Source organism: Calidris pugnax, unplaced genomic scaffold (assembly GCF_001431845.1).
Source record: "Calidris pugnax isolate Ruff unplaced genomic scaffold, ASM143184v1 scaffold24, whole genome shotgun sequence".
Classification (NCBI taxonomy): Eukaryota; Metazoa; Chordata; class Aves; order Charadriiformes; family Scolopacidae; genus Calidris; species Calidris pugnax.
In genome coordinates, this window is record NW_015090922.1 from 148,398 (window position 1) to 174,396 (window position 25,999).

The following is a 25,999-nucleotide window of genomic DNA, read 5'->3' on the forward strand; positions in this document are numbered from 1 at the left end:
TTTTTTTTTTTTTTTTTTTTTTTTAAAAAAAAAAACTATTTGAGGCAGATGGGAAATGCTCTAACAGGTGGACAAACCCCCACTAATTCAAATCTCCCCTTTGGGGAACATCAGCTTAGTTGTCTGAAGGATAGAAGTTTTACATAAATTCAGAAACCACTCAAGGGTGACTACTGACAAAATATTTTAGAGCCGCAGATAAGAAATGGCACCAAAGGCATAACAAATCAGCTCTTTTCGATTTGTTTCTTTGGCCCAACCTGTGAAATTTGAATCCAGATGAACAGTTCCTTGAAAGGAACAACCAAGCATATTCCAACTCAGTTAAATCTGACAGAAGCAGGCTAACATTAAAGCCCATCAAATGGGCAGGATCTTTGAATCTTGAGTTGTATTTCAATGTGGTCTGGATTTGAGCTCCATCAAATCATCCTGGGTTTTCTGTTCAATTGGTTCCTTTTGCTTACTTATTTTTCTCTTGATCCTTACAGAAGACTGGTTCCCCCCCAGATATGTGGGGCTTATTTACAGACTGAAATATAAAGCTAAAAATATGAAAATACATCTATAGTTATGTTGCTGTAGCCTTAGGTCTTCATTGCAGAAACGTTAACTTTTGGGTGTATTATACCTGCCTCTGTTTGGAGGGAAATAAAACACATTCTCCTTGAATTGAAGCTGATTTTGTGCAAATTCTGCAGCTCCCTCCCTTCAGTAACGACTCTGAATTCCACCTAAATATTGTCCCTGGCTCATACAGACAGTTCAGGTTTCCATTAGCCAGACTCAGGCAGCTGTCTTCATGCTACTATTTCAGAAATGCTCATAATCATTATTTTTTTTTCTTTTTCTCATAAAGATAGGGATTATTAACCAAGATTGAATGTTAATCTCCTCTGTACTCAATCCCCCATGCAGCGACACGATCACAGAGTGCCTGTACGTACAGATCCCATTTCATAACTGGTAATGTTTTGCCTCTGATGGAACTGATTTCTCTCTCTACCTGGCTAAAATAATTACGGCTGAACCTGCTTGAGACCAAGGTACTTACGGAACAGAGAAGTTTCAGGTCACTAACCCTTATTACATTCAGGTTCCTATTAACTTCTCTGTTACAAATGATGCATTGTTAGCTCACTTCACAAAGGAATACTTACTATTTGGGATAAAAGACATACTTGGGTGGAATGAGACTATTTTGAGAAATACAAGCATGTTAAACCAAACTCAGTTACAGTGACAGAATTGCCATGTAGGAAGTTACTTAATAGCTAGTAATGAAGGTGGAGATTCAAAGGAGTTATCAAAGGCAATCATGCAGAATGCATACACGCACAAAATCTGTCACAGGTACTCAGCACACGCTGCCACCAAACCCCTTTTTTTCAGATGAACAGAACAGCCATCAGCAGAATAACCCTATTTCTGAAGTAGAACAGTAGTAGCCAGAGTTAATGCTACAGAGCAGAAGAGCAGCGACACAGGCATTAAAGTCTCACTCTATTTTGAACAAAGTAATGCGGGACCACCTCAGAACAACACAAGCTGAGCTTCTAGGATGGATATAAGATGAAAGAATAAAGAGGTCTCAGTGTAGATGCAACCAATTAATATATACCTGGTAATGTGTAGGGAGATATATGTCTAGCCTGTACGGAGGGTCCCTGTTTCTTCCTAGCAGAATGGAAAGGAAGTTCAGGAGTAACAGGAGACAAACAGGCCTCTGGGTACAAAACATTGCCAAGAGCTTTCCTGTTCTTTTTCTTCCTTGATGGGAAATCCGAAGCCCAGAAACTTATTAGACAGAAAATCTGAAAGGGGTGTGAGGAAGAGACAGAGCAGCACAAGAAGAAATTATTAGACAGGAAGAGTGCCTAGCCACAGCTGGTAGAAATCCAGCAGAGCGCTATGACTATGAGGCAACCTCTTTTTCCCGCTCTTTTTACTGCAGCAATGAGTGAGACGTTCCCCAGCTGCTCTGGGGGCCGTTGAGATCAGAGCTGCTGAGGGAGCCAGGCAGAATAAAGCCGTTCTGTTCTGCTCACTCCCGAGGACTGAAAGGGAATCCCACTTTGATATGCAGCCAAAAAACTGATGAGCACCAGTGTAGTTCATAAAAACCCAGCAAGACTGCAATAGGTGAAGAAGCCAGTTGAAAGAAAGAAAGAAAGAAAGTACAATCATCTGGGCATGAATTTTGACTTCTTGCAACAAAGTATGACCTTCTGGGGTAACTTAAGTCTGTAGACTTTTTTGGTTTCTTGTTCAGGAAGTTCATATCCACACCTCGCCTTCCAGGCAAGTCCCAGTTTTCTCTTGCAGCATAATAAAATTCCTCAGTCCATGTTGAGGAGAAAGTCATCATCAAGAAAATTCTGAAGCGCTCCGAGCACAATGTGACCAAAAGAAAATTATTTTTTACTTTTCCAACATGCCGCTTTGTTAAAGGACAAAGACTGTAGTCTTGCTTTCAGCAATGAGGCAAATGGTGCTGCTACTTATCACTGAAAATTTAGTTTCTACAGATCTCAAGTAAGCTCCTTCTCTCACTCCTCCTTCCCCCATCTGGCCACTACTACTTAAGACAGGCTACAAATTTAGAATTTGTAATGCAAAAAAAACCCCAAACAAACCAAACTTAAGAGGAAAGGAAGCCAAGGGAACCTTTCTAACCAGTAGACATGCTAACATTCCTTTTATATTTCTCCTCTTCTATCAGAAGACTGTACTGAGGTTGGACAGGTTGCTATTAATACTTGCTATTTTACCAGGTTCCTCTCACAGAAGTTACAGTAAAATCCTTAAAGAAAAGGTCAGGTTCAGTAGAGAATATGGCTTTAAAGGACCTGCTCTGGTCTGGGCTGGCCCAGGTGGAGTCTGCTTCCAGACAACTCCAGTCAGGTGGCATATGGACCCACAGGCCATTTTGTCTACGTGCTGCTCCACATGGCCGGCTTCAGCTTCACCAAGAGAGCAGAAATCAAGGGAATGAGAGTTTATTTCTTAAAGCATTATTTTTCCAGCCAGCCTTCAGCCCACTAGAGCTAATAATTTTCCACCATATAGCAAAACTGTTGCTGGCTGGGTTGGTGATAATAAGCATCACCCTACAGTAAGCTCCAGAGAATCACTTTGTTACACCTGCTTGCATTTTATCTATGTGATATACCTTAACCATACTGTTATACTAACAAGATGTCTAATTATTAGCTACACAAATCATTCATCTTCAATTACATTAGGCTTCTGTTTGCTCTTGCTGTCACATTCCTGTGACTACATCATTATTAAAATTTAAATTCACATTTACTTACTAAAACCAAATGTATAAAAAAAGTAAGCCCAAACTACCAACTACAACAGAGCTTTCAAGACTGTTTCCTACTTGCATTTCTGTGAAGTTAAAAAAGAACAATCCTCAACAGGCTCATCACTTATCAGAAAACAAATAGCAGTTTTCCTACAAATAAAACAATTTTACAATAATGCAGTTATTTACACTACTCTTAACCCAAATATTTTAGCACTGCATTAATGTGTAAATTCCAGTAAGTAAAAATAACCAATTCTCTAGCTTTCACTAATCTGCGCAGATGATCTGATTTGCAGATAATGTCTTCTTCAGGGAGGGGTAGGTGGCTCCATGGGGGCCAAACGAAGGACTGATTGTTCAAGTTGAATGTATTTAAGCAGCAAGCTAAAATCCAGCACCTCTGGAGACTTCACCTTTTGCCTCTGGTAGGCACAACCTGTTCATCCAGCAGTTTAAGGAGCTGTTGCCCATAATTGACTTCTTTAATTGTAGCTCCTTTGATGGTGTATCCTGCACCACCAGGCCCTTTGCCCTTCCTCTCCCATGGACAATACCAAGCGTTTGGGATTGGGTTCCAGTTCTGTATCCCACAGACCACGTGAGCTAAGCCTCAAGGTTGTTTTGCCAACACCCTCCAGAACATAGAAGGACATCTAACTCTGGGAAGATGGAAAAAGCCAAGACTTCAGCCTCTTAAAAGACTACACAGTAAGGCCTCACACAGGGTGAAATTTTAACTGCGTGCTTTCCTAAGGATCAAACAGGAGGAAAGAAGACAATCCTCTCCTCATCGTACTCTTGGAAATTAAGTGTGTGCCCAGGGCTGCCCAGGCCAACACAGCGCTAGAAATCTAGCATCCCTCAGTCCCAGTTCAGCTTCCTTGTCATACTCCTCCATACTTTCTGTTCCTGCCAAATCACCTGAAATGTTCTAGCTGTGATTTCCTGCCAAAATATAATTTCTCCCGACAGCCTGAGGGATATCAACATTTAAGAAATGTCTGTTTCTAAAGATAGAGCTGATCTAATTTCTTGGAAGTCTTCCTAATGATTCTTTGAAGTGCTATAAGCCAAACATGGAAATTATGGCTAAGCAGCTTTTGAACAAGTATACTTTTGAGCACTTTTAGAGCATATTATCTTGTTATTAATAACACTTTCCATTCGGCTTCCCAATCACAATGGAATGCGCTTTAATTTTGTGTGGAACTGGTACACTGGTGTGCTTTATTCAAGAGCTTTACTTGTATGAAGCGATTTAAAGCTTCAGTTCCTCCTATAGGAATATTTGCAATATCACGCTTCTACCGCTGACCCTCGCAGCTACTGACACAGGAACCAATTAGAAAAAGACAGACACAGCAAGCTTTCAGCAGCACCAGCATCACATTCATCAATTAAATACTTCTTGCAGTTCAATAAAACTGTCCTTTATCTCCAAAGTATATATACTGCAGTCTCCTCAGTACCATTAGAGTGTACACTTCCATGGAGTTCCCTTCTACTCTGTACACCAGCCCAGATTTCCTAAGAAACAGGTTTTGAGATGGTGAGAAAGACGCCTGCAGTATTTTGAAATCTCACAGGAGATTCCTTCCTTCCTAGGAAGGACTGGTTTCAACTAAATCGATCTTAGAAAAAAAATTCATTAAAATAGTGCACTGTGAGTAAATAAGGACAAAAACTTTTCAAGGGACAGCAAAACCTCAAAGTTTTCCTTGCTTATGTTTTAATCTCCAAACTCCCCTCCCTCAGTGAACCCAGCTGACTTTCTCTGTCAGTAATGGGCAAGTCAGTGTCAGCACTGTACACAGAATAGTCAGCACCGTGTTATCAGTTGAATCTGTGATTCCACATGAACCACTGCCAGCCTGGCTCCTAAGATCAAAGTATTCTCTGCCTGACTCTGCAACCAGAGAGAATTTAAAGGAAAGCAAGAGTAGAAAAGTACAGAATAATTCAGGTACAAAACATTCCCCTGGCAACATTAGAAAATAAATCACATAAATAATAATGGCAAAATATACCATTCTTCAAAGGAAACTCAGCTGAAGGGAATGAAGCAACCAGGTATTTTTACAAATGGTGCTTCAGCAGCGACTGCACAATAAGCTTAATGCTGACATTTTTTAAATCTTTGACGCACACATATTAATTATACATTCAGGACCGAATTGTTGGCAGTGTCCTTGTTGTATTTGCAGCCTACATGCATCCCCAAGAGCCAGCAAGATAAAAGACATATTCATACAATGTTTGCTCAAACTTCTTACGAGGCAAACTATCCCTTAATGAAATCCATTATTTCTAGGGCACAGATTTCCTAAAAGACAAAGGACACCAGTGCTCATGACACAGACTGTAGATGAATCTCACAGCCCAAGGGCCAGGGCAGCAGGAGGTAAAGTCTGTCTGTGCCTTCTCTGTAAACAGCAGAAGCCAGAGCACACACAAAAAGTAAACAATGAACAAGAGCATTCCCTTAAAGCTGACTTGTAAGAAACAGCTAAAACAACACTCTTTAAATAAGCATATGCTACCAGATCAAGCATATGGTACCAGATAAACCTTTTATGCTTAAAGCCAGAATACAGTCATAACTGAGACAGCCCTTTATTAAGCTAAGCCTCCTGCTACAGCTAACACAAAGCTATTCAGATGCATCCTTGTCTGATTTTCAGCAGGTTCTTCTCCCATCTCTTTCATCCTCAGAGCTAGACATGTTGAACACCAGGGACTTTGATACCCCCCAAAAAAAAATCAGCTATGGAGCTCACATCCAGCTCCAGCAAACCACACACGAGGATCAAACACACCACATGAAACAGTATGTGAGGAGAATGATTATCTCCAGTCAATGAAATGGAGAACCAGGAGTTTAAGCACCTTGCTGTAGACTACCCAGTGACCCAGAGCGTGAACCAATGCCACCACTCAAGAGTTCTAAAATGGGGTGCTTTGTTCTAACTACTCAGTTATTCTCATTCCCCACCTGTAAAAGAAGATACCTCCCACAGACAAAGCACTTCCCTGAAGGAATCACTTTCAGGAGTGATGCTGGCCATTGTCATTGCCAGGTCACTAGTGATGAAATGACCGATCACCACGAAGGAGAATGATGAGGAAACTCATACCTATCCAGTATATCTGGGAGAGGTAAGATCATCCACTGCCATATTCCCAAACCTTCGCTGTTATCAGAGTGCCAGAAGGTTCGGCTCTGCTCCTTTCCCGTCTTGTTCTCGACCAGCACCAGGGACACATTTCCCAGAAAGACACCGTGGATGATCCATGACATTCGTAGCTAGAAGAAAGAGAACACAGGAAATGAAACATCATGAGCATTATCCAAAAGTTAACAAAATTCCCAACTCTTCTTTCATTTCTTCATTTTCTAATCACCAAAAAGTCAATTCTTCCTCCCTTATGCTCATGTAATCCTTTTAGAAAACTCCACAGATGTGGAAGCCTGTAATACTTAGTATATGCTATTTAATATTGGAACCACTGGCCTTTCTTTTTCATAAGGTTGTGTTCAAAACATCTCTGCTTTAGCTTTCACATGTGTGTCTGTAATTTTAAAGGGATAAGCTAATACCTCTATTATCTGCAGTACAAAGATCACACTCTCCTAAGATGTCACCTAAGAGATCCAAGTTAAGACAAAAACTTTTTTTCAGCAATAAACTTTCATAATCCAGCAGCAGCCAAACCCCAGGGAGAACAGCTGCAATAAGCAGGCATCACCAGTAATCACATCCTCCTTCCCCCGATACTCTTTTCAAAAATCAGTTTTCCTTTACCTCTTTCCAAGTTTCCACAGACTTTCCAATTAAAGTTCAGTAATAAATAGGTTTTTTATTAATTAAAATACCTTAGGGAACCTTTTTTTAAACATTTTTCTTATTTAATGTAATTGAGTCAATTTCTATGCATTTATCCCCATATGTAGTTATTTAATGTAGTTTTCTCATTTTATGACTTTCCCTTATTGCATGAAAAGAAATACAATCCCTTCTACATCAGGCTAGTCTCGGAATCCAGATTGTATGAATAAAGTCCTCTAATTTTCCTGTGAACAAGAAAAGCTAGCTCTTTGTTGATAAAGAGCATAAATGAAATACACATACATTTTACATGCAGGAGCTGTATCTCATCTCAATATCCGGCAGAGTTGAGAATGCTGAAGGAACGAGTTTATTAAAGCTACATTAACGATGGATTTTTGGACACAAGAAAGTGTTCAGCACAATATCTAGCATCCATGCATGTTAAAACATAGCCCTCTGGTTTTTAACACTTCAAAGCCAACATCTAAGTTAGGAGGCTAGGAATTAAATTTCTGTTTTACACAGGAATACCTGATAACTTTACTCACTTTCTTGCTTTGATATCATAGAATATTCATAGCATAAAGCACAACTGCTAGATTTTGTTTGCTATTCCTATCTCATGGTTTAAGTCTGTCCTGGCAGCCAAGTCAGATTTAGGGGTCAAAACGACGGAAACGTTGCTACTATTCCTAGCTTATGCTCACAATTTTGGGGTGGGTGAAACAAAAGTCTGGGTACCCATCGTATTCTCAGTACTGAATTCAGGTAAATGATGCAGTTCACCAGCCTGTCTCGAAAGTTACAAAACCGGCAGTGACACTGACTACATGGCAAAACTATGACAGAGACCAAAAAAATCTTGATCTGGTTCTTCTCTGTCTCCAGTCCAAACATCACTGCAGTTGCCTGGACTCACTCCTGGGGCTGTTGAACTATTAGTGTGCACGACACCAGCACTGATAAAGCGTACAAAGTGATATGAGTCTGTGAATCCATCTCATTACCCCATTTTGATGACAGATGTTCAAAACTGATGCATAGGTTTTCAGTCAGTTGGGCAAACCATCACTGAGGCCTACCAGACCACAGTACTTCTGGGGACAAGCCACTCCTCAAGTCTGACCACCAGCTCACTCTCACCCCAAGCTTGGGAAAAGACTCATGGAGTCTCATGTCCGTTTCCATAACCCCAGACAGTGGGAACCATAGGATGGATTTGTGAGGGCTTTCAGCTTGTAGGCAGAGAGAAAAAGCAGAGTTGAGGAGGACTGCAAAGAACTGCTTCAGATAACGACACAAGTTCACCAGAACCAACGCTGGTGGAAGAGGCTGCTGACAAAGGCTTATAGCAGGAGGCTAATGCCTTCAAACTTGGTATCTGCATGGCTACTCCTAACTCTTACTGCATACATGGTCTTAATGTCAGGTGATAATCAAGATTAAATAACCTGTTGTGCATTTATACTTTCAAGTGCCCATGACATGAGACTACTGAAATTACAGTGAAGATTGCTCTCCCTTAAATATCATTAGAATACCTTTCAGACACAAGTAATTTCCCTTGAGAAAACTATTATCAGGAATAAACTCCCTATTTTTTTTTAAAATAATTTTGGGATGCCAGTCGGCATTTAAAGCACTCGACCTACAGCAGCAAAAGCAACTCCTCCTACCATATGTGAAGCACTTTTAGGACCCTAATGTCAACTCTACTGTAATGCACTATGTGAAATTTCTAATACAGGTAACTTGGAGCAACTTCACTCTGCCATTTTGACAGTTCAAAATTTGAGAGGTAAAGCCCTGAAACTCCTACTAGGCAGGGGCTTTCAGACCTCTGTCTCTTCTGGAGACCTGCCAGACAGTAAGAGGCAACATCTACACGGTCAGAAATGAGAAACGAACAAGCCTTTGATAGCTATTAGTGTAACACTAGAGCAAGAGCTGAAGCAATTGATGAATTGGAATGGATGCCTTTGCACACATGTCAGCTGTTTGAAGGAAAGACTTAGTTGGCATTAGATGGGGGAGATCAGCTCATTGGCAAAGTGCAATATGCAGACTCTAATGAACTGGCTCTGAGTGAATCGACTGGCACCGTGTCCAAATGGGCATTTTTGGCAGCGATTTCCATGGTTTCTCAGCTTCACAGCAGGGCAGTCCAGGTCTTTTCACACCTGCTGAAGTGAACCGGAGCAGATGATGAGCTGGATGCCATAGTAAAGACTTCCGAATGGGGCTGGCATTCATTCCACAGAATAGGGCATCAATGATGGCAGATGGTACTACATACACGATGCGTCCTGTAAGTAGTGCAGTGGCACATTTGGAAAAATCTGAATCTGGGCTGTTGGTGGCATCCCCCTAACATTACATATCAAACATCTCCCTCTGTGTTAAGCCAGCAGCAAAATATTCAGAAGCTAGAAACACCACTGAAAAATTAATTAAGCATTGCAGGTAGGCCTTGGCTCAATGGCACATTGCTTTCTGGCTTCAGAATCCGCCATAGCTGATGATTAGCTGTTCATACACAAACCCACTGACTCAGTAAATGAAACCCTCTAAACAGATTTGGGGAAAATTAAAGAGAGCACGAGCCTGTAGTAAATGCACAGCATATTGAGGCAAAACTCAGGTCAGATGGCCACGTGCACCGTACTGCAAACACCATCTGGAAAGATGTCTTCAGAGAATCCCCTTAGTGCCCGAGTTTGTGGACTTTCTGAGCTGACAAACAGGAGACTCAATTCATCCAAGAAAGAACAAAAAACCTGTTCCTTATCAATATCAGCAGGGCTTGGCAGGTTTAACAAGAAAGGTGAAGGAAAACAAGGACGGTAGATTTTCTAGCACAAGCTGCATAATTTCAAGACCACTTGATAAGCGAGACCTGCATTTTACTTCCTTTAAGCACAAAAGAAATAAAGTAGTGGGAACATTCTGGGTGAAGTTTGGGCCTGCTTACACCTGACAGCACATTACTTAGTTCTCATGCCCCCAGACCTTGCCCGCTACCTATAATACTTGCTGAAATGAATTGCTCAAAATTTTCCTGACTAGGAACTGTGGATTCTTGGAATACAGACATTTATTCTTCTGAAAAACATAACTCTTGTCTTGGGTCTTCTTCCCTGGGCAGGAAACAGTAGAAGTTGTGAATGCACTGACCCAGTAAATGTAAGTCAGGTATTAAAGAAGCTTGGAAAACATCTCATGATTGAATAGAAACTGAAGCTGCAAGCTGGAATATGGTTTGCACAAAATTCGACAAGAGCTCAGGCACCTCTGCCAAGTCTCAGTAAGTTTTGTACATGAATATGAACTATGTTTGAGGCATGAAATTTATCACATTGGCAACACTGGTTTTTTTACTAGAAATGAGAAATGGTTGCACACAACAGTATAAGCAACCTAGGTTTGGACTCTTACAAATAAGAAACATGACCAAAAGGTCTTGTTCCTGTTTTTTGGCCAGATCAACAACTGCACATGATCAGTCTCTCGTCGGCTACTGACAATTCTGCTTTTGCTTAGGACTCAGATGTGTATTATGTAAATAATAAAATGATAAGCAACTGATCTGATCACGTAGCTTTAAAATACCTGGGCAGGCAAGAAGAGCCTGCATTTTATATGAACAGATTCTCATGCTATTTATTCTCACATTATTTCTTACATTTACTTTTATAAAATCAAGAACCTATTAGAAGCACCTTCATCTCAGGAAAAAAACAAACAAACATGAAAATCAACACAACAACAAAAGAGAGAGAAAGAGTTGATAATTTTGCTGCCAGAGTCCTGTGGAGTGACCAGGCCTTCAAGAAATTTCAGATATTATAGATCCTCCACTCCAATGACACAGAAGCCAGGTGGCAAAGGAAGCAAGAGAAGATAAAGACAGATAACAGTGAATAAGTTGTACAGATTCTAAAAACAACACTTTAAAATAAAAAAAAATACTAACAACATTCTGCAAAATAAAGCACATGAAAGGCTGTGCTAGAGGCATATCTATGTTGCATTTTTTATGCTCATAAATGTTCTGAGTCAATGTTATTACCATGTACCCTTCTAAGTTATTTAAAGCTCAAGGAATAGAGGTGAGAGAGAGACACGCTCTGCAGGTGTCAGCATGGGGCTCAGAACGCACTCAAGGAATGATTTATATTATTGATTCACATGCTTTAAAAAAAAATACAACGCTTTTGCACAGAAGAGAGAACTGAATTAATAACCACAGAGGATGAAAACATCTTTATATCCAGAAACTCGAATGAGAGCACAAACTTCAACTATACTGTTTTACATCAACATATTGTAGCTATTTTCTAGAGAGTATGTTTACATTAAAAAAGTCATTTCAGGCTTAAAAGAAGTCTGGCTCAGTTTAACACTTACATAACATAATGGTGGCTTTCAAGAAATAGCTAGCTGAAATGTCAAAATAGCATCAGTAAAACATTTTCATTATTTTAAACATGGTCAAAAGCACAAAGCTCTTTTACTATCACAGGAACCTCTTTTCATAGTTTGTCAGCATAACCATACTCTCTAAAACATTTGGCCCAGGATTTAACAGAAAAATGAAACGATCTGCTTCCCAATCACAATGTAGTCCCTCCTGCAAAGAGTAACCTTCTTTTGTGGAGATGCACGCGATAACATTTAAGGCTAATTTCAAGTTCATCACCACCCAGGCAACACCACCTCTCTTGTTACTCTCTTTCTCTATTACAGACTACACCAAAACTGCTCGCATGGCTTTTACTGCTCTGATACAGACACAGGTATTACTCTTATGACCTCCAGGCACCATCGCATCCTTCTAAGGGCAAGGATGCAGGTGGCCAGAAGCATCTCTGAAAAATGGAATGAAAAGCCAGTCACCAGACGTGATTCTGCACATGTACAGCCACAATGCTGGGGCTGAGGCAGATTGGACTGCCTCTTTGTCCAGAGGTGGGGCACCAGAACAGAGTCTCCAGCTTCCACAGCACTAAGTGCTCCCTGGACACCTGTGTCACCTCTCTGACGAGCCCGCACGGCTTATACTGCTCTGATACAGACACAGGTATTACTCTTATGACCTCCAGGCACCATCGCATCCTTCTAAGGGCAAGGATGCAGGTGGCCAGAAGCATCTCTGAAAAATGGAATGAAAAGCCAGTCACCAGACATGATTCTGCACATGTACAGCCACAATGCTGGGGCTGAGGCAGATTGGACTGCCTCTTTGTCCAGAGGTGGGGCACCAGAATAGAGTCTCCAGTTTCACAGCACTAAGTGCTCCCTGGACACCTGTGTCACCTCTCTGATGTCTTCACAAAGTACTGAGAAGGTGGCCATTATAGTCTGGAAACCGTGTGTACCTAGGGCCTATCAGCTGGGGCAAAACAATTTGGTTTTGCCACGGGTGGTGTCTGAGCTGACAGCACTTCCCTTGCACTTTAACTGCAATGTGGTTTCCCAGATTCCCAGACAGCAGTATAGCTCCTCATGACACACACATGGATTTCTTCTTCAAAATGAGGAAACATCTAAGCATCCCATGATTCTCTTTGCCCTGTCAGCCTTGGCCAATCGATTCCCACTCAGAGCAGGGGAATCACAGTGTGAAGAGAAGGGATCGATTCCCACTCGGAGCAGGGGAATCACAGTGTGAAGAGAAGGGGGGAATAATGCTGTGCTTTATTGCTCGAGCTCTATAAATTCTGCATTTAAATGTTTGGATTAATTCTTTGCACTGTATGTACGTTCCTGTGTTCAATTACATGTATTTTGTTTCCAATGAACTTTTACACGTGGGTTAAAAGATCCCTTAATTTCCTGAGCATTTTGTTGCCTCTTCCCTTTCTGGCTGCTTCAGGATAGATACTGTGGAGCATCTTCTCATGGACTACACATACCACTTCCTGCATTTTCCCAAGATTTAGCAGAAGTGCCAGTTTCCCTCTACCACATAAATTGGGTTTTAAACACACAGTTAATGGGGTCAACAGGCAAAGGACTCTACCAAACGTACAACATGAAAAAGATAACAAAAGACTGTCTGGACTGCAAACAAGAGAGATTCTTTGAAGCCAGGATACTCTAGCCAAGATTTAATAAAACAACAAAAAGAAAGAGAAAAACTAACTGAACCAAGAACAAAGGGCAGCATCACAAACTAACCACTCTGACCTGCCAAAAGCGCTGAAGAACAAAGAAAATGAAAATATAAAGCTGCTCAAAACAAACAGGAGCAAAGTGCCATACAAAGCTATACACAAAGTGCAAGGTACATTAAGGCTAATCCCAAACATGTCTGGGAAAGTTCAGGCTGTGTTTATTACTCTGTCTCCTGCATGCATTTTTACCCTTTTCTCATCTTTTGATGCCTGTGGGGCAGTACAGAGTAGGTCAGGCTGATTTTGCCTTTCCTAAGTTATGAGGAGCCTCCCACAGGGCATGGGAAACGCCAGGGAAGAAGAGCCTGCAAGAAGCCCAGCATGCTCTGGTGACCAACCTCAAGCTGGAGAGAGCACAAGGATGAAGGGTCGTGCTTGTCTTGAACTTAGTGGCAATTAAAGATCATCCAGGCTCTGGAGTGTCCAAGTGCTTGCATTAGCACTTTGGATCAGGCCACCCCACAAGTCTCCAGGGAGTCAGCAGTCACTGTCTCTGACTGTTCAGTTGTCCCCATTGTCATTCTATCACAGTGGAAGATGAAACAACCAGGCTGAGGGAGAAAATACAAACCTCAAGCATCAGCAAACTCTTTGTGGTTGGCACCCACTGTGGATTGCTTGACTGCTTCCTACAGCATTGAGTCCTGGTTCCATGGACGTTCTGGCCAAACCCCAGAATCCTCCAGCCTGGGAAACAGTACTGCAGCAGGTAACACTCCTCATACTGAGGCTGAAGGAATTTTAAAAGGTTGGAGGCTCTTTTGATTAAAGATTAAAAGATCCAGGAGAGGGGAGTGAGCCGAGTAGCCTGGGCAGCACGTTCAGCCTCATCCCTAGGAGTTCAGCTGTGCCAGGCGTGTTGATACTGAGGTAGGCATTGCATACAAGGAGGAGGAAGGATATTAAATGACAGGTTTAAGGACAGCCTCCATCACTAATATACCTCCACCATTAATATATATAGGTGCAGGATGTGAATCTGAGCAGAATCTGCCTGAGCTAGTGGCATTAGCCATCAGAACTAGCCACCACCTAAGTGAACATACAAGGAGAGCAAGCAGATAAGTAACAGAGCATGTGAGCTGGATCAAATACAAGAGGGAGGGCAGGTTTATGTCTTGCTCTGACTGTGAAAGAATAAATGGCTCTAATTTGCACACACTTTGCCACATGAATCATGAGTGAGTTTTGTCAGTGGGATTTCAGTTGCCAGAGAATCTGTCCTGGCTGGGACATGCCAGGTGGAGCTGTCAGCAGTGACAGGTAGAAGAAAACTCATCTTTTAGGGCCTGAACTTGAGCCAGGTCAATCAGGAAGTGATTGAGGGTGAATAAATACAGGACAACATGATGGTCTTTTCACAACCTCTTTTCTGACTATAATTTCACTATAAGGAAGTTTGTTGGCACCTATTGGAGGAATAAGTGTGTAGGGGGGAATATCTCCTTTCTCCTCTTGTGTTGTGCTGAAAAGCTGAATTAAATTATTCTGCTCACAGACAGATTGTTCCAGTAAAATAGAATTTGAAGCCACCAGGGACTCATTGAGAAGAGAAGCTTTTACACTATATGAAAAGGCAAGAGACAAAAACCCTTGCCAAACTCCTTCACTCTTTATTACCGACAGCTGCAATGCTGGATGCGTCCGGATGCCTTTTAAGTGCCAAGGGGAGTGACGGAGGTGGGATGGCATGTGAGGAGATGAAATACATGGCAGCTTCTCCCCCGACGGCAAGTTTAATTATTTGCACTGTTGTATACACAAGGAAAAAAAAAAAATACACATATTGGGAAATCATTCACTCTAATTCCTGTGTCAGGTGGATTATGAAAAACACTTGCTCTTGCTGGTCTGTCAAAGAACAAGGTCTTAGAATATTCAGAACCTGCATAAGCCTTTGTCATAGAAGGAAGGAAAAACAAGGTAGAATGTATTTCCTAAAGAAGGAGGACATGAATATATCAAGAGAGCAAAAACAATGTACTTTGACTTTGCTATATGAACTCAGATATCCAACAGAAGCGAAGCAAACCAAACTTTAAGCCAAAGAAACACCATCTTCTATGTACTTTTCATTCCAGAGAACTTTCTAACGCATCCCTGCTTGGCCTTTTTGCATTTTAAGATCAGTGGAACAGAGAGGATCTGGTTCTTTTTGCCTATTCAGTGGTCAATCAACAAACACCAAACTGTGCTTTGTTAGGATCAATTTTCCCAAATCCCTCTTCCTCCAGGATCCAAGAGCTTGAATGGTCACCCTGAAATCTCACGCAAGACATGAAATGCTCCAAGTCACATGGTTCAAAGTCTTAAGTCATTGATAAATCCTATCAGTGATAATAAAATCTGTGAAGCTATAGACTAGATGCAGAGAGGTCATCTTTCTGAAATCTACAGTTTAAGGGTTAAGTACAAATGATTCAGAAATGCCAACCATTGCTGTCTACTGACTTAGTGCCTATATTTGAAAACCAGAGTCAGACACACAAAAAAAATCTCTGTAAAGTGCAAAAGAAAAGAGAATATCAGGACTTGCCTCGCAGGGGGAGTTCCTCAGAGGAGCTGGAAATGCAGTGCTGGTCATGACAGCGTTTGCTACTGCTGGTGCTTTGCTGGTGTTAAGGAGGAGTGCACTACCTGGATAAAAGAGCAGGAAGAAGGTCAAACTGCAGCACTCGCCTTCTTATTTCAGGGCTTGTGAAACTCCCCAGACCCACATCAGCTGGCTCCTACTACAGGAGAATGCCAGAGAACAGAAGGCTTTTGCAGTTTCTTAGGGATGTAGCTCCATGCGACAAACATGCTCAGGAAATATATTTAAGTCTGTCTGCCTTCCCCCTAGAGCTATCTTCTGTTCCTCCATGACTTCAGATTCATCCTCCTTGCAAGGCTGAATAACAAAATGTATCTTTTATGAACAAAAAAGTAACTTGGAAGAGAATATTTCTCTTGGCCAATCCCCAAACAAAATACAATGATGGCAAACCACCACCAGAGTAATATTAATGCAGCTGGAGGCCCCTTTGCTCCCTTAATCATTTGTTGTAACAAGAAGAACAAGGACAATAGTAACAGTAGGCTTCTTCCTTGGCAGCTCTGTATGAAAAGGTATGTATTTGCACACACCTTTGCATTTCAGCTCTGCCCTCCAGGACAGTACCACTGCTTTGAGCCCAGTTCTTTGGGCTTTCATTAAAATTGCCTCTACAGCACAGACAAATCATGAATCAGCAGCACTTGATTGCCAACTCCCCACAGTACCCTCTTTCTGGCTCTTTGCCTTCATGCTTACCTGTGCATCCATCACTTTGTGGTCTGTAATACTGTGGGCTGAGCCCTCAGACAGCATAAACACACTGTAGCCCATACCAGGTCACACAAAAGGAGAGAGAGAATCTCACTCTTCATATTTAAAAACCAGATCTAACTTTCTAAAGCGATGTTGGGACTATATACCATTAACCCTGCTGCTATTATTGTATCCCTTTAGACGTTCTGTGCCTCAGTAATAAATGCCTCCAATGATTTACGTTATTGCATTAGGGAAAAGCTTCTCCTGGCAGGCAGCCTGTTTGCCAAAACTCAACCAGCAGTTCAACAGTTCAAAAACTCAACCAGTTCAACGCCCACAGTATAAACCTTCAATGATTTATACGAGAAGGACTAGAAATGAACTACTGGGATTTAGCGATAGGAAACAAGTATGGAGTAATTGTATGTAGAACTCAAGGGACAATGGAACACAAAGAAGAAAAATTAGGAAATGAAAAAGGGGAAAAAAGAAGGAGAACAGAGAAACAGATGAAGTAAATAGGAAAATCGGAAAGAAAAAAATCAGAACAGTACGGAGGAGGGTCGTGCAGATGAATACTTGGTGTGATGTTGTTTAGAAAGGGTCAAGATTAGTCTCTGGTGTCAGCTGTGGAGACCTGAAGTACCAGTCTATACCCTCAAGACAAAAAGTAAGCAGGACAGTCTTTTGCTCAAATGACTTAGTAGAGAGATGGCTTTTGTTTCACTGGAGGTTGAATACAGAAGTACATCGGAAAATGCACCTTGTGTTTTATTCCCTCTCCCCACCATTTGTGCATCTTCTTTGCTCTCCACTGCATTCTCTGCACTTACTATTTACTCTCACACACCTTCTATTGAAGGAAAACGGTTGTGCTCCGGGCTTCCAATCCGCCATGGAGAAGGATGGGATGCAGAAGAGCTCTGCATCCAGCCACAGTCTCCTTCTTCAAATGAACAGTAGAAGCCAGGGGGAAGATGTTCTGTAAGAGGGAAAGACACAGGCACATACAGAAGAACCCAGGTCAGCTGAGGAGAAGACTTGGGGACACGCAGAGAAGCTGCAGTGACTATTCAGACCAGGTTGCTCAGGTCTGAGGACACCCCCACAGCTACTCAGTCCTTTTGTGTGCAATCATGCATGTGCTTGACCACGGGGAGGGTGGTGGCAAGGGTAACAACGCCCTAATTTTGTGACTAAGTGACTCCCCCCTACACTTTGATGCATCCAAGCGAGAGGACACATCTCCACGTACACTATGGGGTCTCCTAAATACCTGGCCTCTACAGCTCCACAGGTATAAACCCACTCAAGGTTATACCTTGGAGAAGGCTTTCCTAGCCTTTTCCTTCTGCAGCTCTATGAAGGGAAATCTTGGAGAGGGTTAAGTTCCTACCACAACTCCCCTCCCTTACAGTCTAGGTCTCCAGTCAACCCAGCTCAGCAATGTGACCTTTCTGGGAGCACTGATGTGGTCTCAGGTAAAGCACTGAATCGTTTTGTGCCTCAGTTTTTGCACCCATGGACCTGTTCAGTGAGATGAATGGGTGAAAAGAGGATAGTTTATTTTAAACCATAATTTCAGGCTTTGAAGCACTCATTCTGTCACTGGCTTGGGATTTCAGGCAAGTTTCCAGCTGCAAACAATAAAGTTACATTAGCTTTTTGCCTTTAAATTAACCAATTTTAAAGTAATAGTCATTTCGTTCAAAGCAGAAGGTAACTTCCTGACGCCTTCATCTCCTTCTCCACCTACATTGCAAATTCTTCTTACAAATGGTGCAAAGCACTGCTCCTCTTGCCCTGAGTCACACACTTACATTGCCATAGGTGAACATCCTCTACTTGGCCATGAATCACACATTTCCTTAAAAAACTCATGAAATAATTTTCCCATCATCCTCAATAAACACTCACTGCCTCCCTAATTTCTACTGTGATCCAGTTCAACCTTTGCTTTTCTTTTCTTCAACATGAGGCCAGACTCTGGACTTAAGTAACCGCAGCAGAAAACAGACCTTGTTAAATGCCATGTGAAATCACAACCACTGTAACATGATTTTCACATTGAGTGAATCACTAATGATCCTTAATGGAGATTTTGCATCCAGTGTGCAGCTGACAACTCTGCCAGGTATCAGAAGGCTTCCCAGTAGTAAAAAGGGCACAAACTGGGTTTTATGGGGAAAAAGGTAGAGCACAAAGCCAGTCTGGCAGAAAAAGGTGCCCTTTCAATATAGAGGATAATAGAAGAAAGGTAAAGAAGAGCAACCAATCATTTTACCCTACTATAGATTCTAACCAGTCCTTGGGGCCTGTAGTACAAAGCCCCTGAATACACTTGTTCAGTGGGGATGATCCTTCTCCCAGTAAACCAGAAAACCTGCTGTGATGAACAGATGTAGCCATAAAAGGGATGATGATATTCCTGATTTCTCACAGTTTTTACATCATTGCCTACTCCAATCTGTACTAAAAACCGTTTTAGCCCACATTTGTTTTCTCCTTCGCTGTTCCCCTGAACTTCTCCTAAAACTATCTTTTTTTTTTTTTTTTTGGTTGTGGGTTGTTGTTGGCTTTTATTGAAAGGAAGGAAAATGATACAAGTAATCTATCCAAAACTACAAGATAAAAATAAAATTTCATGTGCAAACACATAATAAACTCACATAGCCAGGAAATTAGTTTTTCCTTTCAACTGCTTGTCAAAATCAAAGCAAAAATTTCTTAATTTACAAAATATAGGGTAGACTACAAACTCCAAGAGCAAGAGGATGCGCTGGTCATGTGATAGTGGCAATTTCACTTGCTTTTCTATGAGAAGAGTAGACCCTTGAGCTCACGATTTTGTTATGGTTATCAGGAACTTTTCCCTCTGAAATTTTCTCATTTTGAAGGGAGGCACCAGTATCCAAATCCTGGATCATTCGAAATATCAGCAGAAGCCCCTGGCTGAGATTGCAGGTCAATTAAATACCTGCTCACAGGGCCTCAGCTTTGACCCACACACCTCAAAAGGCAATTCATTGTCAGTGGCACATCCGCCCACTCCCTGGTCTACCCAGAGAAAAGAGCTGGGAAACACCACAACTGCAGGGTCTCAACCGTGAGTATTTGATTTTCTAGGAGCCCAAATCATAACTCACTTCACAGAGGAAACTGAAACAAATCTTGTACCTGCGGTTTTTAAGTAGGGCCAAATTTGAACCTGGACCCAGACATGGAGATGAGAGCCATGTTTTATTGTTAATTTCTGTAAGCACTCAAATTTGTTATGAAAAGATCAAAACCTGCACTGGAGTTAAGGCTTTTTCAAGTTTTGCCTTTTAAAAATCTCCAAATTCATTCAGCCTAGTCTTTAAATGCGGAGCTGTTATGCAGAGAGTTGCCTCCTTGTGTTTTACCCCTCAACAGAACTTGATTCTATTTCATTGCACAGCCCGAGGCTGGGATCCAAAGTAAATGACAAATTATAATGTGTCCTGAATTCCTACTGCAACAGCTTGGCTCGGTGTCCAACTGAATTCATTTCATGGCCATACGCTATCTAGGATGATGTAAACAAGCCAGAGCAGCAGGAGGAGTCATCTAAGTAGCAATCCCTGCCCGGAGGCCAGAAAAAGCTCAGTGTCGATGAACAAGGAAGGACATAAACAAAAAGCTATTACTTTCCCAGAAAATTTCATTCCTCCTCCACAAATTAATTTTTTATGAATTTTCAGATGTCCCATGCACTGGATGCCTTTTCTCTGCTGCTCTTTCTTACTTTGAATCCCTACAGCACCTAGAGTTCCACGTATTGCTACTCCACACAGACCTCTTTGGCTGGCACTCTCTGTTGGTGTGTACTTCTCCATTTTCCGAATGTTTATAATTCAAACTCAAATTAGTGCAGACACTGCACTGACGAGGGAAAGCTAATCTGACTCTATTGGAAAATCAAGTAAACCAAGGGCCAGGAGTAATGAAAGGCTCTACTGAAACTTCCCATGTTGGATATTATTATTAGTGACAGAAACCTCAAAAAACTTAGACCTCAGCAAGATTAAGACGCAGCTTGTGGATATGGGATGGAGAATAGAGTGACCCAGTGAGACTGGAGCAGTGTGAGAATGTAAGAGGCTGTGCTTTTATTTGAGTGATGCAGTAGAGAAAAGCTATAGGATGTTAAACTCCTTCCTAGCCAAATATTCTCAAACCTTCAGAATGATTTAGATTTTGTATGAAAGGTAATTAAGTTCAATATTTTTTTTTTAACTTTAACGCAGACTTTTCATACTTTAATAACAAGAAAAATTAGCAACTGGCATAATTTATGAAGTGGATGAAGCATGTTCTTGTTTCCAAACTAGGTGTAAATCAACCAGATACTATAGTTTAATCTTTTTTGGTGAAATTCCAGGCATATTATAAAAGACACAAGCATAAAAATCTACTCTGGCACGTATGGACTCGTACCAAAGGCAGGAAGAAATCTCAGAAAGCAAAAATATTATCTACTAAGAACTTAAATAAGCACATGAATCTTAAACACGAGCTTGTTTCAATGGTTGCCTATATGCTAGAAAGTTGGTCTGCCAAATTCTGCCAGAAATGAAGCATAAAAAGGGAAAATACTTTTCCACACAGTCAACAAAGAGTTATCCTGTAATGCCAGAAGGCTTTGCTGAGATCAGAACTGCCAGAGGTTAGAATTTGTTGCTAGAGGTACAGCTTTTGATCAAGAAGGAAGCAAAAGGACTAGTGTATGCAAGACAGGAACCTGAGGAGAGCGCTGAGTGGCAACAGGTCGCTACTTCACCATTTTGCTCGCAGGGAGACTCTGCCGGGCCGGATCTCTCACTAGGACATAAATGAATCCTGTGGTTTCTTCATGCATTTTTGCCTGGAAAGTAAACTGGCCCCTGTAGAATTAATTATCTATACTTTTTTTTGGCCATGTGCTCATGTTATCACAAAATCAAACTTTATAGGCTCCTATTCTAGCTGCTATCTGGTCTTTTGACATATGTGGGCATGCCCTCCTCCAGCAGCACGCAGCCCGAGTCGCTCCTTTCCTGAATCAAGACACTGGTCTTTATCTTAGCTGGACATGTGTTTAACAACTTTAAATATTCAATGAGGCAAAGAATGAAAATTACCCTATATCCCCATAAGTATGAGATTTATTTGAAAGATGGAGGACATTCCTTTCAATCCCTATTCCAGGTGAAATTTATAAAATGTGGAAGAACAACCACAGGAGAGACTGCAGTAACCCTTTTTCTTCTGAACTAGACCCAAAATCCAGACCACAATCTTGGAAACTCTCCACGGATACAGGAAATAATGGGTTCAAATTCATCTTTCAGGCAGAAGAAAGAGTTAGTCCTGGGTGAACCCTCTAAGTTCTGGATCTCTAGATAATAAATATACTATTAGCACCTTCATTCTTTGTAATTTTGTTTTCTTTAAAAAATACATTCATTACTTTCCTAATATGCACTGACTGATCAACCAATATTTTCCCAGGCTGAAATTTTTTGGTGAATTTGAGACAGAAAATAAAACAATTTTGGACTAGCCAGAAGTATACGTACTCTTCTTCAGTAAAGAAGACCTGCTGCCCTGCAACAAAAGAATACTGAACTAAAATCCAAGATGTTTACTAAAAAGAGAAGGACAAAACTACTGAAACAAATTCTCCCTTTCTGTAAAGCACAGCTCTGCCAATCTATATTAGTAAATAATTTGAGTTTTCATTCTGTCTTGTACCATACCAGCCATATTACATGTATGACTCTGTACTACAATAAGAGGAAGAATGTTATTTTTTTTTTACAATAAATCAACAAAAGCATGAATTTACTAGCAAAAACATAAGAAGACCACTATCTGAAGTCTCTGCAAAGTAGTTTCCAGTGTGGCACTTCCATCAGTCTGTTAAATCTGTATGTCTGATCCCAAATCAACACAGTTCAGCATCTAATTCCACATCCGCCTCTTTGAAGCTGTCTTTTGCTCCTGCAAGAATATTTGATTATGACTCAAATAGCAAGATGCTTTTCTCTTGGGGTCCTCCCTCTGATTCTACACTCTCTACACAGACTAATTGGTTGCATGCAGAACAGGCACCATGACATTTCATTGGCCATTAATAAGTAAAGAGATGTTAACAAGCAGCTGGCATTAGGAAAAATTTTTTTTAGCTAAAAAAGGAACAAAAATCAAATGAAGAGGAAGAAAAAAAAATACATATATCGGTACCTGCACAGCTGAAGGTGACTCAAATAGCAAGATGCTTTTCTCTTGGGGTCCTCCCTCTGATTCTACACTCTCTACACAGACTAATTGGTTGCATGCAGAACAGGCACCATGACATTTCATTGGCCATTAATAAGTAAAGAGATGTTAACAAGCAGCTGGCATTAGGAAAATTTTTTTTTTAGCTAAAAAAGGAACAAAAATCAAATGAAGAGGAAGAAAAAAAAAATACATATATCAGTACCTGCACAGCTGAATGATCATGAACGAAAAAAAACCCCAACACCTCCTTGAAGCTCAAAGATAGAAGCCTTTGGTTAATGGCAATTTTAAAAGCTCCCCCGTCAGTGCATGGCTACATCTTTTTCTGACAGCCCTTTTGTGTAAGCAGAAGGATTTGGGAAACCCCTTTCTCTGCTTTCTATATCTGAATCACTTTTTGCCACACTTGCAAGAAGCTGATGAAAACATCCGTGTTGCTTAGGAGCAAAATGACAACTGAAATGCTGAAAGATGACACATGTTCTGTGTTGGGCTTCCATGCAGATGTAACTGACATCTAAAACAGCAGATCAGTTCTCTGTTTTGTGTAAGAAGTCTTATGCCACTAAGGCACAGCAAAGAGGCAAAAGCAGAGAAATCAGCCAAAACTGAGCAGGTTTCTAAGCGAATCAGCAGACAGCTTATTCTTCTTATTATTATTATTACAACTTATTAGTATTACAACTCCAGCTCTTGCTAAGGCAAACCAGTCTTTTTTGCTGCTTGGGTGGAAGATGGTGCTTTTCAGGGCTTTTGGCTGGGAGTAAGAGCTCTCACTCCCAGTACCTGTGGTTGAAAACAAGCCGTGTGGTCCTCTCTTCAAGCTAGGGAGTGACGCTCTGCTGAACAGGCAGTTAAATGTGTTCTGCTTTTTATATTTTCTCATTTACGTTCTCAGAACATTCTTTGCTGACACAACTGGAAGTGCTACACTGCTTTATGCAAACAGCTAAAGATGAAAGCTGCACGGAGGGGAAGAAGGCAACCACACCAACCCCTGCGGAGAGTGTATGCCAGAGAGGGACAGATCACTTTATCAACTGGCTCATGGTGGGATACAGGGTGGCAGCTGGGGGCAAAAGCAGAGGTACATGAAAGAAAAAGCTCCCAATATGTGAGTATGGACGAGACACCAGGCACAGACACATCCAGTGTCTGAAAATAACAGATAATCAGGTTTCTCTAAGTCTGCCCCATCCTGGGGTAGTACCGCATTCGTGATTGGTGCAACTCCACCTGGCTCTGCTCTACCCACTGGTATGGGCAGGATTACCCTTAGAAGGCTGAGCCATTTGTAGCAGAATAACACAACAGTGTATTTGACATACAGTTGATGGTAAATAATACATCTTCTCTACTTCCAGTGAAATGAAAATGCATTCAGAATCAGTATCACAGAACTATAGGGGTTGGAAGGGACCTTCAGAGATCATCTAGTCCAATCCCCTGATTCAACCTACCGATTATCGTAATTTACTAGTTTTTGGAGTTTTGTTTTGTTTTTTTAAGTGTAGAACACGACAGAAACAACATTATGAGGTTTTAGAACTCTGTTTTAAAGCTCTTAGGCAAAAAGCAGGTTTCGATACTACTAATACAAAGCATCACTGGTTCCAAGGAGCTGCAAGTCTGCAGTGATGACACTATTCCTCTGAAAGCTAATCTCACGTTTACTGAACGTGTGTCTCTAATGAATATAATTTCAAATTGTGACACTGTCTAGCATGATGGAGAAGAGCATAATTTCAAGCTTTTAACTAGTTTACTAGATGAACCTAGGTCAAACCACTGTTCTCTGTACCTATAAAATCTGATACATTATTACTTTGTTAGTTAAACTGAGAATAATTGCCTCTTCTATCCCAAAGGCTTTGCTGGGACTGGTATTTTGGTCAGAGAACACATTTTTTGCACACCAAATCAATGTAGCTTTGTTGACAGAAGCCCATAGACTTGATCAGCTGTGACATACACACTTTAAATTGGTAAATGATGAACTCTCAATGATTATTTTTCTTGACATATTTGCCCTGTGGATAACCACATGGTTGACAATCCACCAGTCCTAACTATCTGTAAACTGGCAAAGGAGAAGACGCTGGAAGTAGAACATGTAGAGGTATAGAAAAAAAGAGATAAAGCATCTTCAAGATGGTTAAAGGAAGGTCCTAATGTATCTAGGTTATGCAGCACATTTACAAAGTATTCAGGCACAGCAAATTTTCAGAAAATTAAGGCTGCTATCTATCTTCTGCTGCATTTTATTAGACTACTCCCTGCTGAAGAGAGGATAGAAAACAAGAGGAATTACAAAGACAGAGGAGTTGGTCAAAGACGAGCTACTGGCTCAACTCATTTTTCATCTTGGAAGTTTTCTCCTTCCTCTCCCTTCTGCCACATGCTGTGGTACATTTTGATTAAAAGCTCTAACAAACTATACATTTCATAATTCTGTAAGGCATTTAGCTATCCAGGCTATACTTCCTTTGCATTTTTGATCAGGACTTTGAAAGAGATGAAGCACTAAGAGCATCTTAAGAACCTGCTGCAGAACTAATGCAGGGGAGTACAGGAACATATCAAACGGTCCACTGGAGGGAGGCAGCCAGAGAAACGGCACGAGTTATGGAGGATACTGGTCTTTTGATAGTACTGAATTAGTCTATTAGTGCTAAAGTCTCAGGCATTAAAATTGAAAACAAGCAATGCTTTTGGAAAAGGAGGATGCAGCCTGGGGGTTTGGATTTACTCACTGCACATATCTCCCTCATCTTCTCCCTCCGCGCAGTCCCTGATAAAGTCACACGCCTGCCCCAGTCTGATCGACGTCCCGTTCCAGCAGCTGAAGGAACCTTCCAGAGCCATTTTTGAGCCAGAAGCAGATCCTAGAGAAAAAGAAAACAAAAATCACTTCAGATTACTGAATTGCCTTCCTCTCAACCAACAGGTCATAGGATCCCAGATAACAGTGGAGGGGAGAACACCTTGTGAAATCCCTTCAATCCAATAACTGCTTGATAAAGTAATTATTTTATTTTGTTTGACCTGGTTAATCTTGTCAAATATCTAATGGTCCACCTAACAGACAACTTCAGTTCCC

General features: G+C 41.2%; 1 protein-coding gene across 1 annotated transcript in view; it reads right to left on the minus strand.

Moving 5' to 3' along the window:
- The window catches only part of ALK (anaplastic lymphoma receptor tyrosine kinase), a 234,102-nt gene that overhangs the window by 59,183 nt on the left and 148,920 nt on the right, over window positions 1–25,999 (minus strand). The window contains exons 4-7 of the mRNA XM_014951272.1: window positions 25,653–25,784; window positions 17,465–17,596; window positions 15,859–15,959; window positions 6,451–6,620 (exon numbers count right to left, since the gene is read on the minus strand). Of these exons, the coding sequence (XP_014806758.1) occupies window positions 6,451–6,620; window positions 15,859–15,959; window positions 17,465–17,596; window positions 25,653–25,784 (535 nt within the window). The remainder of the gene's footprint in view (window positions 1–6,450; window positions 6,621–15,858; window positions 15,960–17,464; window positions 17,597–25,652; window positions 25,785–25,999) is intronic.